General features: G+C 48.3%; 1 protein-coding gene across 1 annotated transcript in view; it reads left to right on the top strand.

The window, feature by feature from the left end:
• Positions 1-20,000, top strand: part of adamts10 (ADAM metallopeptidase with thrombospondin type 1 motif, 10) — a 58,460-nt gene that overhangs the window by 182 nt on the left and 38,278 nt on the right. Inside the window, exons 2-5 of the mRNA XM_062556121.1 lie at positions 12,044-12,172; positions 12,290-12,519; positions 18,422-18,581; positions 19,615-19,817. Coding sequence (XP_062412105.1) covers positions 12,044-12,172; positions 12,290-12,519; positions 18,422-18,581; positions 19,615-19,817 — 722 coding nt within the window. The remainder of the gene's footprint in view (positions 1-12,043; positions 12,173-12,289; positions 12,520-18,421; positions 18,582-19,614; positions 19,818-20,000) is intronic.

The following is a 20,000-nucleotide window of genomic DNA, read 5'->3' as shown; positions in this document are numbered from 1 at the left end:
ACACACACACACTCACACACACACTCACACTCACACACCTATCACTCTGACTGAGCTGACAAATGTGAAGCAAAGCTTTGGAGGCACGTTTGCTTTGAGCCTTTGAACTAATATCGGTGTAATGAATAAAGTAATGACATGTTCCTTCATGTGTAGGCGTTCAGTATTGTTTGTGTAGCAACACTAAAGCACTTTTCCTCCGTCGTATGCATGCTACAGTATTTGTTTATCCACACACAAGGTAGCGTATGTTGCATGATTTTATGAAAGTATGATGTATTGCAACATTGAAGCAAGTCAAATTGTAGTTTCTTATGTCTCATTTCATCAAACTATAGATACGCTACCCGATCTGGTAAAGTTGCATAGTGCGGTTATAGCTGATAGAGGGCCGCGAAGTGAAAGCAGAAGTGCCACTCACCCTGTTACGAGTTGATAAACCGCTGAAATTATTTTGGAAACATTATTTCAAGGTACGAAAAACTCTTTAGTGTTGCTTTAAGTGGTAACCTTACGCGTGTGTGTTCACTAAAACACACTCTAGTGAGCTCCAAGTGAATGAAAAACTGCAACATGAGTTTGCAGACGTTTACATTTCTTTGCTAATGTGAACGCACCCCTGGCCTTGCCCAATGTACGTACGAAATTATTTACTCGGACTGTAGGAGTGCACACACACACACACACACACACACAGAGCCTCTCATAGTGTCTTTTCAGAATTAAGAATGGGAATCCCAGCTACGTGCATTTGCGAACGCAGCGTTCTCTGCTCCATGGTCGACCCACAGGAAGCGCACACTGTGATTCTTCCGTCTGCGTGGGGCTTATCAAACCTGCAGTTCATCGGCCAATCAAAGCCTTTCTCCGCACCCTCCCGCAATTTGCGAACGTTCACAACTGAACGACATACTTCAATCACAAGCGCTGTCGAATGAAGTTAACTGATGACAAAATTAAAAGGAATCAAACGTTTAGCGATCATGAAATAATACAATATGTGATAAAATTTGGAAGGCGGAAATATTTCACCGCAATACAGACGTGCGCTTTCATGGGCAGTTTTTGTACATAGAAGGGAATAATACTGCGTTCATGCAGCCCGGAACCTCGGAGAACCCGCCTTTAAAAAGTCCCGACCTCCATAAAAAGTGTGTTCATGAGATCACTTTGGAAAATAAATACAGGAAACGCATAAATACGTTATTACAACTGCTTAGTATGGTTGAGCAAGAAGGAAAATGTCTTGGGCGAGTGTTTCGATCTGTGTTGTTAATTTAGTGACAAATTACCTTGCCTATTCGTAATGACAGTGAAATTCACCTCTTGTGTTGTTGCAAGGGAGGCTGTTGTGGTTGGAGAATATGACAGTGACGTCAAGTCGTACACATCGGGGCACAAAACTTCCGCACGAGTCTCCAAGCAAAAAATCCAACCCGACCTAGTGTTCATGTCATTTTTCCGCTATCGGGGGTCAGAAATTTCCGAAGGTCCGATGTGCATGAACGCACTATAACTCCCACTTTCCCCTAACCCCTCCCCCCCCCACACACACACTGGCTTTGAACGTGATTCAGCCAATCATAATCAAGGACTGGAACTATCAGTTTTAGAAGGACGGATTCTAATCAAGGATTGGATCTTTAATGTGTGCCTGAGACATTACCTTTCCTGCCCAGTCTATGCCCATATTTGGAGAGGGCTGAGTGTGTGTGCTGGTGGCCACGGCAACTGGGGGAGCCCCAGAGAGGATCTGAGCGGAAGGGCCAGTGCACTGACCCGTCACACACACACACACACACACACACACACACACACACACACACACACACACACACGCTCACGTCTGCACACACACACACATGTGCACACTGACCTGCTCTTTTTATTTCTCCTTCTCTCTCTCTCTCTCACACTCACACACACACACACACACACACACACACACACACACACACACACACACACACACACACACACACACACACACACACACACACACACACACACACACACACTCCTTCCTGTGTCCCTGCCTTTCCTCTATCCCCTGGTAGCCATCTCCTCGGGTCCTGTGGCTGTGAGCGTCACCTCTGCTGATAAGCTCAAGAAGCAGCCCTGTGTTCTAGAATCTAGAATGTGTTCTGTGTTCCGGACCCTGGGGTCTGGGCTCTGAGGTGTGTGTGAGGAGGCCTGTGCTGTGTGTGTGTCCTGCACCATAGACCGTATATAGAACTGGACAGTGTGGCTGCTGTCTTTCTAGGAGTCCATATTCAGCACTTGCTCTCTTTCTAGTATTCAGCACTTGCTCTCTTTCTAGGAGTCCATATTCAGCACATGCTCTCTTTCTAGGAGTCCATATTCAGCACATGCTCTCTTTCTAGGAGTCCATATTCAGCACTTGCTCTCTTTCTAGGAGTCCATATTCAGCACTTGCTCTCTTTCTAGGACTCCATATTCAGCACATGCTCTCTTTCTAGGAGTCCATATTCAGCACATGCTCTCCATATTCAGCACATGCTCTCTTTCTAGGAGTCCATATTCAGCACTTGCTCTCTTTCTAGGAGTCCATATTCAGCACATCCTCTCTTTCTAGGAGTCCATAGCACATGCTCTCTTTCTAGGAGTCCATATTCAGCACATGCTCTCTTTCTAGGAGTCCATATTCAGCACATGCTCTCTTTCTAGGAGTCCATATTCAGCACATGCTCTCCATATTCAGCACATGCTCTCTTTCTAGGAGTCCATATTCAGCACATGCTCTCTTTCTAGGAGTCCATAGCACATGCTCTCTTTCTAGGAGTCCATATTCAGCACATCCTCTCTTTCTAGGAGTCCATATTCAGCACTTGCTCTCTTTCTAGGAGTCCATATTCAGCACATGCTCTCTTTCTACTCTTTCTAGGAGTCCATATTCAGCACATGCTCTCTTTCTAGGAGTCCATATTCAGCACATGCTCTCCATATTCAGCACATGCTCTCTTTCTAGGAGTCCATATTCAGCACATGCTCTCTTTCTAGGAGTCCATAGCACATGCTCTCTTTCTAGGAGTCCATATTCAGCACATCCTCTCTTTCTAGGAGTCCATATTCAGCACTTGCTCTCTTTCTAGGAGTCCATATTCAGCACATGCTCTCTTTCTAGGAGTCCATATTCAGCACATGCTCTCTTTCTAGGAGTCCATATTCAGCACATGCTCTCTTTCTAGGAGTCCATATTCAGCACATGCTCTCTTTCTAGGAGTCCATAGCACATGCTCTCTTTCTAGGAGTCCATATTCAGCACATCCTCTCTTTCTAGGAGTCCATATTCAGCACATGCTCTCTTTCTAGGAGTCCATATTCAGCACATGCTCTCTTTCTAGGAGTCCATATTCAGCACTTGCTCTCTTTCTAGGACTTCGCACACACTCAGGTCTCAGCATGTGCAGTTGCTGGCATACTCTAAACATTAGGTTGCATTTGTACGCTATTGTCTGATTGTGTTACAGTTGTAAATCAACACTTGAAATGTTTATGTTTTTAGCAGGTTTTCCACAGATGTGTTCACTAGAGCTACAGCCCCTCATCACTCGAGTGTGTGTGTGTGTGTGTGTGTGTGTATGTTTATGTGTGTCTCTGTGTATGTGTGTGTGTGTGTGTGTGTGTGTGTGTATCCGTGTCCGTGTGTACGAGCATAAGTGTGTGTGTGTGTACGTATACGCACGTGTGTGTGTGTGTGTGTGTGTGTGTGTGCTGCAGGTAGTACCTGTCCCCTCTGTAGGGAATGCTAATGGTCCTTGGCTCATGGCCGCAGTGATTACTTTCTGTTGTTCTTGCACAGCCTATGACAAGCTGCTGAGTGTATTTGGCTCTGGACTGACTGTACACACACTCACACACACACACACCACTGGCCGTATTTATTTTAAAAAGAGAACAAATATGCAGACATGTCGTACAGTACTCCACCCCCCTGCCTCCCATTTTGTCTTTAAATAGACGCATAATGAGGTAAGCCCTCGTGCTAACTGAATTATGTCATCTGATGTGCAGTTACTCAACGCTCACACACACACACACACACACACACACACACTCACACACGTCATCTACTGATGTGCAGTTACTCAACGCACTCACACACACACACACACACACACACACACACACACGTCATCTACTGATGTGCAGTTACTCAGTGCTCACACACACATAGTGGAGTGTGTACGCACACAGCGACCTCGAACAGGCCGAGACGTGACGGGGGCCGCCTGCACATAAGTCAGACGCTCGTTCGCTCGCTCGCCCGCTCGCTCGGCCGGCCCAGACGGTGATTGCGGAGTGGAGCGGCGCGGGGAGACCAGTCGCGGCTGGAATGTTATGATGAATGTGGCTGCGTAGCTCTCGGAGAACGTCGCTGATGGGGTCCTATGGCAACGGTGGCACCCGCTCAAGAAGGCCTGGCACTCACCACCCTGGCATTACAGAGAGAGAGAGAGAGAGAGAGAGAGAGAGAGAGAGAGAGAGAGGGAAAGCGAGGAAACAGAAGAGCTCCACTCAGTACAGCTGCTGCCCATCTGGAACAGAGAAAAGTGGGGGAGAGAGAGAGAGAGGGATGAAGAAGAGGATGTAGAGAGAGAAATGGGGGAGAGAGAGAGAGAAGGATGAAGAAGAGGATGGAGAGAGAGCAGTTGAGGGCTAATACAGAGTGTTTTAGAGATAGATAGAGCGCTTCTCTGTACAGGATAGATAGATAGAGCGCTTCTCTGTACAGGATAGATAGATAGAGCGCTTCTCTGTACAGGATAGATAGATAGAGCGGTTCTCTGTACAGGATAGATAGAGAGATAGAGCGCTTCTCTGTACAGGATAGATAGATAGATGGATAGAGTGTTAGAGACAGAGCGCTTCTCTGTACAGGATAGATAGATAGAGTGCTTCTCTGTACAGGATAGATAGAGTGCTTCTCTGTACAGGATAGATAGATAGATGGATAGAGTGTTAGAGACAGAGCGCTTCTCTCTACAGGATAGATAGATAGAGTGCTTCTCTGTACAGGATAGATAGAGTGCTTCTCTGTACAGGATAGATAGATAGATGGATAGAGTGTTAGAGACAGGTAGAGTGTGAAGCAAGAGTGTGGGGGTGGAAGGTTGGATGTGTGTTTGGAGAGACGGATGGTGTGTGTGTGTGTTGGAGGGGATGTCGTGTGTATTTGGGTGGGTTGGGGGTGTGTGTGAGTGTGTGTATTTGTGTGTGTGTTGGGGGGGGGGGGGTTGTCTCATTTCCTCTGAGCTTTTTTCTACTGTCTCTTAATTAAAGGATACTTTCCCTTAACCCCCCAGCCGCCCCCCCGCCCCCCCAGCCTTAAAACCCAAACCTTGGGCGCTCCTGGGCTTAATAGGAGTTCAGTGTATTAAAGCGCTGCTCTGAGGCTCATGCTTTATGAGTCTCCCTGTCTCTCGGCAGACGGCTGCTTTGTGGCTCTACATATTTTGCCACCTCCACAGAAGTTAACGAGCCGCCCGGAGAAATCAGATCCTCTCAGGAAGTCTCCAGCAGGGCCAGCCGCTCGTTTAGGAGGAGTTGGGCTTTTATGTGGAGAATATCGAGAGATATCTAGATGTCTAACGATATCATAACGATACACAATATGACCACCGCATGGTGATGCCATACTCTGTTCAAAGAAAATAAAACACACTTCTAAACATCTCTCCATCCCCTACTCCTGCCACTCCTGTAAACTGGGCATCTTACATGCTCTCCCTTTAGATGCCACACTCTCAAAACTAATGTGTTGAAAACAACACAACTTGCATTTTTTAAACACATATTATTTTGTCCAGATAGGGACAGCCTAGTTTGTGTTGATTCCAACACATTAATTTCAAGAGTGTACCAAGAAGCTCACAGGTCCCAACTGAGTTGTTGTGTACCAGATACTTTACGAAGGACTTTCACTGCATTTCACACAGTATTGCTGCTGAATGGGTCTCTATGCAGAGGGCCTGAGAAGGCTGGTGATGGACTTCTGGATTAATGTTGCGAGTGTGAGCTGTTAGTTAAGGGGTCTGGGGTTGTGCAGAGAGTGATGGCTGGCTCTTAGTTACGAGTTCTGAGGTTGGTGTGGAGATTGTAGGTTGATGGTTAAGGGCTCTGGGGTTGGTGCAAAGATTGCAAGTTGTTAGTTACAGGTATTTGGGTCAGTCAGGGGAGCGCTGGCTGTGGGGTCGTTGCCTCCATGTTTGTTTGGACTGGCCCAGTGGTATAAGCAGCCTTTGGTTCCTCCATCCCGGTATGTTAGTGCGCTTTGTAGGATTACGACCACTTACACTGGGGTGGCGGGGGGTGGGGGGGGTGGGGGGGGGGGGGGGGGAAGAGCGCCATGGCGATGACCCCTCTCATCGCAGCGCTGTTCGGATTGCGCTGTTTGTACAACAAATCTCTGGGCCTCCCCGGAGGAGACAGGAAGTGGACAGTTTCAGAGTAGCCGTGGAGACGACCCTGGACAGCACCAGACGGCCACTGTAGGTTGGTGTGTGCGCCCTGATATACAGATGGCCTGCGTACCTCACACACCTTTTCTCACTTTTATTTCATTCGACTTTTATTCACTTCTCAGATGCTTCTGTAGTTGAATGGCCACTGGAGCACAAGGCATTTCAATACTTATACATGCTTATTTATGAGTACATGACAATAAACTTTGAACTTTTAATAGAAGCAATTCACATTGCATCCCAAATGCACATTTGCACTGGTGCCTATGGTATCAGACTGACACTATATGGATGAAAGTATAGGCATTACACATACAGGGACTTTTATGACACCCCACTCTAAATCTATAGGCTTTGGATAGCTGGAACAGCTTCCACTCTTCTGTGAAGGCTTTCCACCCGATTTTGGAGTGTGTCTGGGGGATTATTTGCCCATTTGTCCAGAAGAGCATTTGTGAGGTCAGACACTGAGGTAAGACGAAAGCACCGCTCTGTTAGTTCATCCCAAAGGTGTTCAATGAGGTTGAGATCGGGGCTGTGTGCGGGTAAGACGAAAGGACCGCTCTGTTAGTTCGTCCCAAAGGTGTTCAATGAGGTTGAGATCGGGGCTGTGTGCGGGTAAGACGAAAGCACCGCTCTGTTAGTTCGTCCCAAAGGTGTTCAATGAGGTTGAGGTCGGGGCTGTGTGCGGGTAAGACGAAAGGGCCGCTCTGTTAGTTCATCCCAAAGGTGTTCAATGAGGTTGAGATCAGGGCTGTGTGCGGGTAAGACGAAAGGACCGCTCTGTTAGTTCATCCCAAAGGTGTTCAATGCGGTTGAGATCAGGGCTGTGTGCGGGTAAGACGAAAGGACCGCTCTGTTAGTTCATCCCAAAGGTGTTCAATGCGGTTGAGATCGGGGCTGTGTGCGGGCCAGTCTGTGCAGCTTGTTCTGTCCGGCCTATGACAGTACCACTCTTCAGAACGAGCCATGCCTTCAGAAATGGTTGTGAATGTGGACAGGAGCACATTTGAGGTGCATTAGAGCTCACTCTCACTCTCACTCTCACTCTCACTTTCTCCGTGCCCTTTCCTTAAGTCGCCATTAGAGACATCCGTTCACCCGTTCTCTCATCCCTTTAAGTGTCCCAATATATTTGCCTTATTTATGCATGTGTCAGAATCATGGTCGTCATCAGAGAACGTGGTACGTAGCTGATCACATGTAGGCCGTCTTGGAACTCGGATTCCTTGCAGGTGCACTGCAGGGTCGTTACTCAACCCGACTCGGCATGTGTGTTCATTCAAACAACCGGAAATATGTTGTTGTGACTGCAGCCCTGCCGTCCGGTCAGCGGGGTCAGTACTGACTTGGAGCCGAGTGGAGCTCAAGAGTGGAGCTCAAGAGTGGAGCTCAAGTGAGTCTGAGAGCAGAGGCTCCCAGTGAGGCTTACACAAGCAGCAGAGCTGCACTCAGGACGGAGATGCTCAACATCATGCAGACTACAGGACGGAGATGCTCAACATCATGCAGACTACAGGACAGAGATACTCAACATCATGCAGAATACAGGACGGAGATACTCAACATCATGCAGAATACAGGACGGAGATACTCAACATTATGCAGACTAATGCCTCCTCCAGCATCACCATATGTGTGTTCCCTCACAACTGGCATGACGTGTGAGCCACTGTGATCTCCCGCGGTAGCAGATCTGTGCCATGACCCATGTTGATCTATGTTGATCTACGTTGATCTATGGTTAAAAAGCGTCAGCCAAATGTGATTTAATGTAATGACATCCCGGAGAGACTCAGGGCTGCGACTAATGATTATTTTTGTTGTCGATTAATCTGTTGATTATTTCATTGATTAATTAGTTGTTTAGTTTAGTGAGTTTAGTTGTTTGTTAATGTAATGCCAGAAAATGATGTAAAATGTTGAGCAGTGTGTCATTCTGTAAAAGACCTAAGAACCCGTTGGGTCTTAGAAAGTTGCTGTTGTTGTTGTTGTTGTCAGGGAACACACAATCTTTTACGAGAGCGCAGTTTAAACACAGCACTCAGTCAGACACGTTTCCACTGGAGTTTCATCCCAGTTTGTGCAGCGTTGGAAAATCAGTCCCATATCTTTGGAGTGCGCCGGGGGAAAGAATCTGAATGTTGGTTATTCTCCCCTGTCCAGTCTAGAGTGCGTCGCTGTCCATTACTGTGTCATTCTGGTGAACTCCCCTCTGAGGCCTGCAGCCGTCTGTTATGACCACAACATGTGGAGCGCAAATGTGCTCTCGGGCCGCTGTGTGGTGGGAGACACGAGGCCGCAGCTCGTTCATAAACAGGCCATTTCAATCTCCTCATAAACAGGCCATTTCAATCTCCTCATAAACAGGCCAATTCACTCCTCTCCTGACTGTGAGTGTGTCCAGTTATTTCATATTGAACGCTTTACTAAACACGTTTTAACAGCAGTGAGAACAGAAGCAGGGAGCTTTGGGAAGATATCGCTCGTAGATCATCCTTTCAGACGAGAGGAGATGTTAAAGCTCTTAAAGGCACTGTCAGCGACTCCAGGCAATTTCTGACCAGTAACACTTTTTTGTCACATTTAATGAATATGTCCTCGCAATTTGTTGCTGTCCAGTCCATGAAGGCACAGGGGAAAACACGCCTTTGTCCAGAGCTCTGGCTCTGTGAACTGGAAACAAACAAAATGGAGCAAGCCTGTCTCCCAAACAATAACAAAACGTTCCCAGCCAATCAGCCACATGGGGGACAGGAGGGGGAATCGAAGGGAAATTTGGTTAGGGGATTGGTGAGTTCAGTCTCTGGTGTTTTATTGGTGTTTGGTTCAGACAACAACAGATGTGATGTCATCCAAAACCGCTGGCGGTACCTTTAAAGAACTTTTTTCTCAGATGGACACTTGGGATCACATTGGAAACTAGAAAAGCACTCAGAGAGCGCAGACCTCTGCCTGTATTTTTCTTCCTAGGTTGTCATGCAGTTGAACCTAAACTATTCAGATCGCCACCACGTGGCCATACCATGCCATTACACCACTAAGTGAAAAACATATACGGCTCCGGAATCTCGGCGGTGTTACGGATCACTCCCAAAATGTAATCGTTTCTTCCTTGGGTAATTTCCGACCTTCCCTGAAAATTTCATCGAAATCCATCCGTCACTTTTTGAGTTATCTTGCTAACAGACAAACAGACAGACAAACAGACAAAGAAACAAACCCCGGCGAAAACATAACCTCCTTGGGGGAGGTAATAACGAAGCAGCAGTGGTAAAACAAAACCCAAAACCCGGTCTATGTTGAAAGTTGTATGCACAGATTGTTTGACGATAACATAACTTTGCCACTCCAACTGTTCTACTGCCATACAGAGCAATAGTAAAGCTGTAGCTTGCTGCTTGTCAATAGTGATCCCTGCCTTAAACAAGGAATGATCAATGTCTTTGGAATCAGAGAGCTCTCTACGGTTCCATTAACAATAATCTGAGCACATTCTGTAATGACCATAAGACAGTAGATAATCAGATCATGCTTTGGGTTTTGGGTGAAAATAAAGAAAGCACTTCATAAGGATTTATTATAACAGCAGTTCATAAGGATATATTATAACAGTTATGTATTGACGTAATGTGCTCCTCCCCGCTCTCACTTATTTATCTTTAACAAGACCTCCTCCCCTCCTCTCCTCTCTGTCTTTCACAGGCCCTCCTCTCCTCCCATCTCTATCTTTAACAAGACCTCCTCCCCTCCTCTCCTCTCTGTCTTTCACAGGGCCTTGTCTCCTCTCCTCTCCTCTCCATCTTTAACAAGACCTCCTCCTCTCTGTCTTTCACAGGGCCTCCTCTCCTCTCTCCTCTATCTTTAACAAGACCTCCTCCCCACACTCTCATCTCTTTCACAGGGCCTCCTCTCCTCTGTCCTCCCTGGCTCTGTGAGGGCTTCTTGTGTGTGGTCCTAATTCCTGTGGGATAACCTCGCTGGGCCGTGAGGATCCACCACTCTGTCATAAATCCCCCAAAGCTCAGCGGCAGAATTAATCAAAACAGACAAGTTGGAGTTCAAGGCAGGAGTTACAATCCACTGGCCAAATAACCTGCGGAGGATCTGAAATGAAGGAGAGCGCTGTTGTGATCCTGATCATTTCATATTGAACGCTTTACTAGACACGTGAAAACAGCAGCGAAAACAGAAGCTGGGAGGTTTGGGAAGAGAGCGCTCGTAGATCAAGATATGCTATCTGTTGCTGACTAATGGCCTTGTGCTTGCGAATCACAACTCACAGCTATATCTCACAGCTATATCTCCCTCACAGCTATAGAGTCTATTCAGATATACAGTCAGATTCAGATACACTTCACCCAAACCTCACAGCTACAGAGTCTATTAATTTCAGATACTGTATATACAGTCAGATTCAGACTGCTGACATTGATCTCCAATGTTGTCAATGTTGTCTCTAGTGCTTAGCAGATCCTAAGTCTGCCCACATTGGCGTGTCCTGTTTCCTCTTGTCTTCTCTTAGAGCATTGTTTCTCAATCTTTGGGTCGGGAAGGACCCCATGTGGGATCAAATGGGGTCGGCTGAGATACTGGGTAGCATTAAAAATAAACAAATGACATAAAAAAATATTAAAAACCCAAGTTAAGGAACTGATCCTTCATTACATTAAAGCTAAGTAAAAATAAAGTTAGACACTTTGTGTGGCGCATGACATGTTTGATTGACGGAATAATGCTTTATCAATGTTTGAAACAAAGTAGATAGACGACCAGGCACACAAGTACGTCTCTCGTCTGCATGTTACAGCAGAGATGGGTTGCACTGTCTCTTGCAACACGTGAATGATTGGGATCACCAACATTTTGTGTCATCAAAGTAGGGTCACCTGCCAAAAACGATTGGGGACCCCTGCTTTAGAGGGTGAGGCGGTTGGGGACCCCTGCTTTAGAGGGCGAGGCGGTTGGTTGGGGACCCCTGCTTTAGAGGGCGAGGCGGTTGGTTGGGGAGCCCTGCTTTAGAGGGCGAGGCGGTTGGGGACCCCTGCTTTAGAGGGCGAGGTGGTTGGGAGCCCTGCTTTAGAGGGCGAGGTGGTTGGGAGCCCTGCTTTAGAGGGTGAGGTGGTTGGGGACCCCTGCTTTAGAGGGTGAGGCGGTTGGGGACCCCTGCTTTAGAGGGTGAGGTGGTTGGGAGCCCTGCTTTAGAGGGTGAGGCGGTTGGGGACCCCTGCTTTAGAGGGTGAGGCGGTTGGGGACCCCTGCTTTAGAGGGTGAGGTGGTTGGGGACCCCTGCTTTAGAGGGCGAGGTGGTTGGGAGCCCTGCTTTAGAGGGTGAGGTGGTTGGGGACCCCTGCTTTAGAGGGCGAGGCGGTTGGGAGCCCTGCTTTAGAGGGTGAGGTGGTTGGGGACCCCTGCTTTAGAGGGCGAGGCGGTTGGGGACCCCTGCTTTAGAGGGTGAGGTAGTTGGGAGCCCCTGCTTTAGAGGGCGAGGACCTCTCTGACTCTGAGACCTCCAGTGAGCCTGCCGTTATTGACGTGTTGTGTTGTGTCCCCTTCAGAGGAGTTCCTGTCCAGTCTGGACCAGTATGAGATCGCCATCCCGGTGCGCGTGGGTCCTGGTGGGGAGACCCTGGAGACCGAGAACCCTCAGCATCAGCACAGCGCTCACAGGCGCCAACGCCGCAACACCCCCACCAACACCAACACCAACACCCCCACCAACACCAACACCAACACCAACAGCAGCAGCAGCAGCAGCAGCGGTGATGCCAGCAAGAGCCGCATGGAGGACGATGGCGGCGTTGGCGCCGGTGACGAGGCGCAGTTGTACTACCAGCTGGCCACGCAGCACAGCAGCTTCCTGCTCAACCTGACGCTGCAGACGGGGCTGCTGTCGCGCCAGTTCCGCGTGGAGTACTGGAGCCGCGGCCGGCTGGCCTGGAGCCACCCCTACGCGCCCAGCTGCCACTACACCGGCCACCTGCAGCACCAGCACCACTCCAGCCAGGTCGCCCTCAGCAACTGTGATGGCCTGGTGAGTCCACTCCACAGCTTTAGGGGGCGCTGGTAGTATAGGGGCCTAGTGAGTCCACTCCTCAGCTTTAGGGGGCGCTGTTAGCATACTGCTCTGGTGAGTCCACTCCTCAGCTTTAGGGGGCGCTGGTAGTATAGGGGCCTGGTGAGTCCACTCCTCAGCTTTAGGGGGCGCTGGTAGTATAGGGGCCTAGTGAGTCCACTCCTCAGCTTTAGGGGGCGCTGGTAGTATAGGGGCCTGGTGAGTCCACTCCTCAGCTTTAGGGGGCGCTGGTAGTATAGGGGCCTGGTGAGTCCACTCCTCAGTTTTAGGGGGCGCTGGTAGTATAGGGGCCAGGTAAGTCCACACCACAGCTTTAGGGGGCGCTGTTAGCATACTGCTCTGGTGAGTCCACTCCTCAGCTTTAGGGGGCGCCAAAGATCCTTAAAGGAATACGCCACCCAAAAATGAAATTAAGCTAGTCTCGGTCACCCCCAGAGTTAGAACAGTGAAAAAAACCCGGTTAAAATCCGTCCGGGCATTCTCCTGCTTTGGGAGCAGCGATGTTAGCTTTAGCTTAGCACAGTTGCTGTAGATGAAGGGTGTCAGTGAGCACGTCCTCCAAAAAAGTGACCGAGACGTCTACATTTTTTTCTAAATATATCTTGGGAGCCGTGTGTTCAAAACGAGTACAAATCATAATGCAAAATCGAACGAGACTATTACCTGGGCAGCTCTTTACTTGGAACTATATTCAGCCTCATCGCCGACGAAGCACCGCTAGCTAGGCGCAAAGTTCTCACGTAGCACCACTTGAATCCCATCCGTGAAGTTCCAGTCGAATCTAGAAGTTGGGAGTTTACAATGCTACGTGAGAACTTTGCGCCTAGCTAGCGGTGCTTCGTCGGCGATGAGGCTGAATATAGTTCCAAGTAAAGATCTGCCCAGGTAATAGTCTCGTTCGATTTTGCATTATGATTTGTACTCGTTTTGAACACACGGCTCCCAAGATATATTTAGAAAAAAATGTAGACGTCTCGGTCACTTTTTTGGATGACGTGCTCACTGACACCCTTCATCTACAGCAACTGTGCTAAGCTAAAGCTAAAATCGCTGCTCCCAAAGCAGGAGAATGCCCGGGCGGATTTTAACCGGGTTTTTTTCACTGTTCTAACTCTGGGGGTGACCGAGACTAGCTTAATTTCATTTTTGGGTGGCGTATTCCTTTAAAGCGGAGCAAGATACTTTGTCGTAGTTAATGGGTGCCTCTCAACATGCCTCCTCGATCCTCGATGCTCGATCCTCGAGGGGCGTTCCCACTGATCTATAACTAACACTGGATAGACTATCCCATTGTTTCCCCCCCCCATCATTCTTTATGTAGATCAGTGAGGATCGAGGCATCGAGGAGCGAGGGAGGATGTATAAACGCTGCATGAGAGGCACCCCATGTCTATGGGCGCAAAACGGGGATCACTTCCTTTGCATAAAGGGGTGTGTCATGCTCATAGACTTCAATGGAACAGCTCTGCATAAAGGGGGATTTTGCCCCTCCCCCTCTTGCGTTTTGGGTTCCAGGAAGTGGCTTCTCATGAAGTATCTTGCACCGCCCTTAATGATCTTTGGGGGCGCTTCTAGCATTACTGCTCTGGTAAGTCCACTTCACCGCTTTAGGGGGCGCTGCTAGCATAGTGGCTAAGGAGTTTGGTTTCTTCGTGGTTGCCTGAAAAGTTGTGGGTTCAATTGCCAGCTGCCACCATTGTGCCTTTGGCCCTTGTAATAATGTTGGCTAAATAGTGTTATAAAAGTACCAGCCAAATGAACAAGTTGGTCATTTGTACAGATTCAGATAGCGCTAGCAGCGGACATCTCAACGTGCTTCCCAAAGGTTCAAGGCATGCACCCCTAGAGTAGAGCACGGTGGCAAGGCATGCACCCCTAGAGTAGAGCACGGTGGCAAGGCATGCACCCCTAGAGTAGAGCACGGTGGCAAGGCCTGCACCCCTAGAGTAGAGCACGGTGGCAAGGCCTGCACCCCTAGAGTAGAGCACGGTGGCAAGGCCTGCACCCCTAGAGTAGACCACGGTGGCAAGGCCTGCACCCCTAGAGTAGACCACGGTGGCAAGGCATGCACCCCTAGAGTAGAGCACGGTGGCAAGGATGCGCTCCCTTTTAATGGGAACTTCTTCTAAAGTGGGATCTATGCAGGGGCTAGTTAGTTCCCCCAAAGCTGGAACTCTCTAGGGGCTGGTTAGTTACTCCAAAGCTAGTATTTTGCAGGGGCTGGTTAGTTCCCCCAAAGTTAGAACTAGTTCTCCTGAAGCTGGAACTCAGCAAGGGCTGGTTAGTTCCTCCAAAGCGGGAACTTTGTAGGGGCTGGTTAGTTTCCTAAAGCAAGAACTATGCAGGGGCTGGTTAGTTTCCTAAAGCAATAACTACAGTATGCAGGGGCTGGTTAGTTTCCTAAAACAAGAACTATGCAGGGGCTGGTTAGTTCCCTTACAAGTGCTGTAATTTCGGTGGTCCTGTGACCTACGGTAAACATGAAAATACCCTGAAAAGGTTAGCGGAGTTCTTCAAAAGCTAGAGCTGCTGGTGCTTGGATCCAGCTTCAATTGTGCTGTTTGTTCCCTTGCACATGCCGTAGAATTTTGTGGTCTGTCGTTCAAATTAACTAAAATTATCTATGCTAAAAAGGGAAAAGAAAATTGCCCCATTACAGCAATTGTTGAACCGTTGAAATGTCGTACCTGCGTTTGTGAAATATGTTCACACAGCGTTGACTTCTGAGACAGGAAGTGTGCGTATCCGGCCACTTTGTTTAACCTGCTGTCTGACTCCTACCTGCTCACTCACACCTGTTTCAGATTAAGAGCCGTGTACACCTGCACCTGTCTAGAGAGCCCTGTGGAGGCTGCGGAGCCTTGCATGAGTTCGCTTACAGCTGCACACAAGGAGATAATTGCTCATTCAGACGTAATCTTGAGCCCAGTGTTGGCAAGGGAGCCGCTGGTTGAAGGAGGGAAAACAACGTTTTAGTTTGTGAAAATGTTTCCCATCAGCGTCTAATAGCAAACAGGATCTGGAGATCAAATGTGTCTTTGTGGACACAGCTGGTGGATACAAAGCACTGATATCTTGTTGCAGTCTGTGGGATATACACACACACACACACACACACAAGCCCAGACCCCCCCCCCCACACACACACACACACACACAAGCCCAGACGCCCCCACACATACACACACACACACATAGACACACACACACACACACACACACACACACACAAGCCCAGACCCACCCCCAACACACACACACACACACACAGACACATACACATACTGTACACACACACACACACACACACACACACACTAAAACAGGTGTTTTGAATCTTAATGATGGATGTGGTCTGGAGTTGCAGCATGCTGTGGCGTGCCCGGTGCTGTCCAAACCTCCTAGCGTGGAAATGCACCTGCGCTAACACCAACCTAGCCTGCTAGGCCTAGCGTGGAAATGCACCTGCGCTAACACCGACCTAGCCTGCCAGGCCTAGCATGGAAATTAGAGATGCACCGATCGATCGGCCGCCGATTGGAATCGGCCGATTTTCACGTGATCGGCCACGCCCGGCGACCGGCCGGTCAGTCTGAGACATGCCGATTTTATGCCGGTCAAATGCACTCGCACGTACTTGTAACAACATCACACTCACACAGCTGAGTTTGCAAAGTTTGATGAAGCTAGGCCAACAGTCAGGGCTGGATAAAGCGCTAATACTGAGTTTTTCTATGCAGCGAACGCTGTGCTTTGCCATATTGCGTGGAATTTACTATACTAAGCTGTCACTTCAGGTTACAGCGCTCATCAAAGCCCGTCCTTGCCGCTAATTGCGTGCCCACAGCTGAACCACAAGCGCTATCAATAAGCAGCGACATAGCACGGCAGGAATAAACATAGTTTGCCAACTTATCATGTATTCTTTCACACTACTACAACAACTAAGTCCGATTTACACATTTAGAGGTGTATTTCATTACCTTTTGTCTGATCACGCCTGTATATTTCTTCTAAATTCGCCAAAAGTTAGCATTCTAACGTGTCATAAACTACCGCGACCGTGATACAAAACATATGCGTAGTGTCGTTGGAAAGCTCCTGCATGACGTTATGCCATCCAAATATGGACACTTCCTTAGTATCCGCAAGCAATCGCGAAAGTTCAGAGAAGAGTGTGGACTGAGAATGTAAGTCATTTGCTGTGTTTCAAGGCTTCTCAAAATTATTTTTTTTTGTTGTCATTTTCCAACATCTCAGCCTATGTAGCACTAACTTCAGTTATCAGTATTCTGAAGATATTTACAGTTGGATATTGCATATGGATGTGAGAATAAAAGAAATAGTGTTCCTAGTGCATTTCTACATGTGTGAAATGAATGTCCCACACTGGGATTACTGCAGCTCAAGAAGACTTGAAGAAGAATCTGTCTATCCACATTTGTCTACCAGCCATTGATAAGTTGATTACATTTCTAACATGTTGTATTAAAAAAATATATAGGCTAGAAAATAACTCTTTGTTTGTGCTGTAAAGTGGTTAGAAGAAATTAAATCGGAATCGGCTAAAATCGGTATCGGCCGGTCAAACTCGATGAAAAATCGGAAATCGGAATCGGCCAAAAACTTGCAATCGGTGCATCTCTAATGGAAATGCACCTGCGCTAGCACCAACCTAGCCTGCCAGGCCAAGCGTGGAAATGCACCTGCGCTAACACCAACCTAGCCTGCCAGGCCTAGCCCCCTCCAGCTGCAATGATAATAATAATAATAATAATAATACATTTTATATATAGAGCCATTTCCTAGTATTGAGCACAACATGGTTTGCAGAAAGACAAACAAATAAATAATAATGCTAACAAAGATAACAGTAAATAAAAGTGTTATTTATGTAAACTTGCACTTGATCTGCACGCCGGAACTCGGTCAGTAGGCACCTGTGCTGCTTCCGCCCCCTCCCCCCCCCCCCCCTTTTACGCCCAGAATGCTTACGCTGACATTCTAACCCGGCCGCTCTAATGACCAGTGGATGGGTGTAATAGCATAGGTAAATACACTGGGGATTAAACATGCTCACCAAGGCATTACTAACCTCTATGGATCATTACTGGTGGTCAGAACAGCATATCTTAATTCTGCCGGGCAATTCATAGGGAACCCGCGGGGGCATCACTAAACGCATTATGGGATTACGCGCCCTCGGCCCTGCGGAGAGTCTGGTGCAGACAGGAGAGGAGGAAACAAGGCCTCCACCTTCGCCTCCACCTTCGCCTCCACCAGCGCCTCCACCAGCGCCCCGGCCCAGAGGCGGAGGAGGAAGTTGGGGGTGTTTTGGGGGGTGTTTGGGGGGTGGGGGTGGTGGGGGGGGGTCTCCTTGTATCCGACGGAAAACGCCCCTGAAGCACCAAGCTGCTTGCAGATGGCAGACGTGACCTGGATTGCAGTTCTGGCCCGCACTGGGGAACCCACCTGGCTGGTGTGTGTGTGTGTGTGTGTGTGTGTGTGTGTGTGTATTTTGGTCTGTCCAGTGTAAGAGGGCTGATCTGATTGTCTGGTTGGGGTATAGAAATGTCCGAAGGCCAACCCCAGGGGCTCGGGGTCCAGCTGAAGACGCCTCCAGCTGGGCCGCTATGCTGGGCCTTTCCCCCCAATGCCTTTTCCTCCTCATTTCTGTCAGTTTCAGACCCATCAGGGGCTCACACATCCACACACACACACACACACACACACACACACACATACACACACACACACACACACACACACACACACACATACAGACACACACACACACACACACACACACACACACACACACCACCGCTCCTCTAATCGTCTGTGCTTTGGTCTCCTCCAGAGGGGGGTGATCATGGCTGGGGGTGAGGAGTTCCTGATCGAGCCCCTCGGCTCCCCCGAGAACCTCACCAGCATCGAGGGCCGTGAAGGGCGCCCCCATGTGGTCTACAAGAGGTCATCGCTGAGGCACCAGTACCTGGACCAGTCGTGTGGCGTCATCGGTACGTACAAGACGCTACGCTACACTTGTAGAATTGAGCTTTTCTGAATCGCTCTCAGAATTTCAGTGACATTTTCCTACCGTATGCAAATAAAATCTGTCAACTACGTTCTACATCATATCACTATCTACACTCTACTACAACATTCTGTAGTGTGACATTCTACATCATACACAAACTCTACTACAACATTCTGTAGTGTGACATTCTACATCATCATACACTCATTCTACTACAACATTCTGTGGTGTGACGTTCTACCAGAGCCATATATATATCTTTATATGGCTCTGCGTTCTACATCATACACAAACTCTACTACAACATTCTGTAGTGTGACATTCTACACATTCTACATCACATCATACACTACTGTATGAACAGAGAGGGTTAAAGCAGATCTTTGCTATAAACTCTACAACAACATTCTGTAGTATGACATTACACATTCTGTGCATCGTTCTGCACCATACAGCACAATATTCTCCAAACACGTGTACAGTGCTGTACAGAACGGTTTGATCTAGGATTTATAATTCTTAAATTCGTCCCTATAAAGGGGGACTCATGCTTTGTGAGGAGTTTAACATAAAAGTAAACGCACTTTCAAACTATAACTCATTTCATTAATATGAGAACATGTCTCAAGACAGACGCGTTTCTGTGTCTATGTCATCTTCAGCGTCTTCACGTTGTAGCTTGAGAGTGCGTTTACTTTTTTGTTGTTTCCTCATTTGCGCACACAAAAACCTATCTGTTTTACGTTGAGTAAACGCCACCTATTTTGTGGCCTGCGGAGTGTAACGTGCTAGCGTGCCTGACCCGTAGATGGGTTGAGCGCAGCTACTGTACTTGTGGCCTGCGGAGTGTAACGTGCTAGCGTGCCTGACCCGTAGATGGGTTGAGCGCAGCTACTGTACTTGTGGCCTGCGGAGTGTAACGTGCTAGCGTGCCTGACCCGTAGATGGTTTGAGCGCAGCTACTGTACTTGTGTCCTGCGGAGAGTAACGTGGCGGGTGTGTGTGACCCGCAGATGAGAAGCCGGGGAAGACGCTGGCGTGGTGGCAGCGCACGCTCAAGACGCCGCCCGATCACATGGCCCGGGGCCAGCTGCCGCTCAAGCGCTCGGTGAGCCGCGAGCGCTACGTGGAGACGCTGGTCGTGGCCGACAAGATGATGGTCGGTTACCATGGCCGCAGGGACATCGAGCAGTACATCTTGGCCGTGATGAATGTTGTAAGTTTCTCACGCAGTTAAATCACAACAGACATTCTGTACAAACTCAAAAAGGTTTGTAAATGGACATATCAGCTGTATAGATTAGACAGTAAGTCTCATAGTTGAAGTATGCATTCTGGATATTTTAATAGTTTCATTACTGTTAACAGGCTTTGTGTTCTTGATGTTTTATTAGTTTGA

The sequence above is a fragment of the Sardina pilchardus genome, chromosome 15 (assembly GCF_963854185.1).
Source record: "Sardina pilchardus chromosome 15, fSarPil1.1, whole genome shotgun sequence".
Classification (NCBI taxonomy): Eukaryota; Metazoa; Chordata; class Actinopteri; order Clupeiformes; family Clupeidae; genus Sardina; species Sardina pilchardus.
This window is presented reverse-complemented; position numbering and strand designations above follow the sequence as displayed.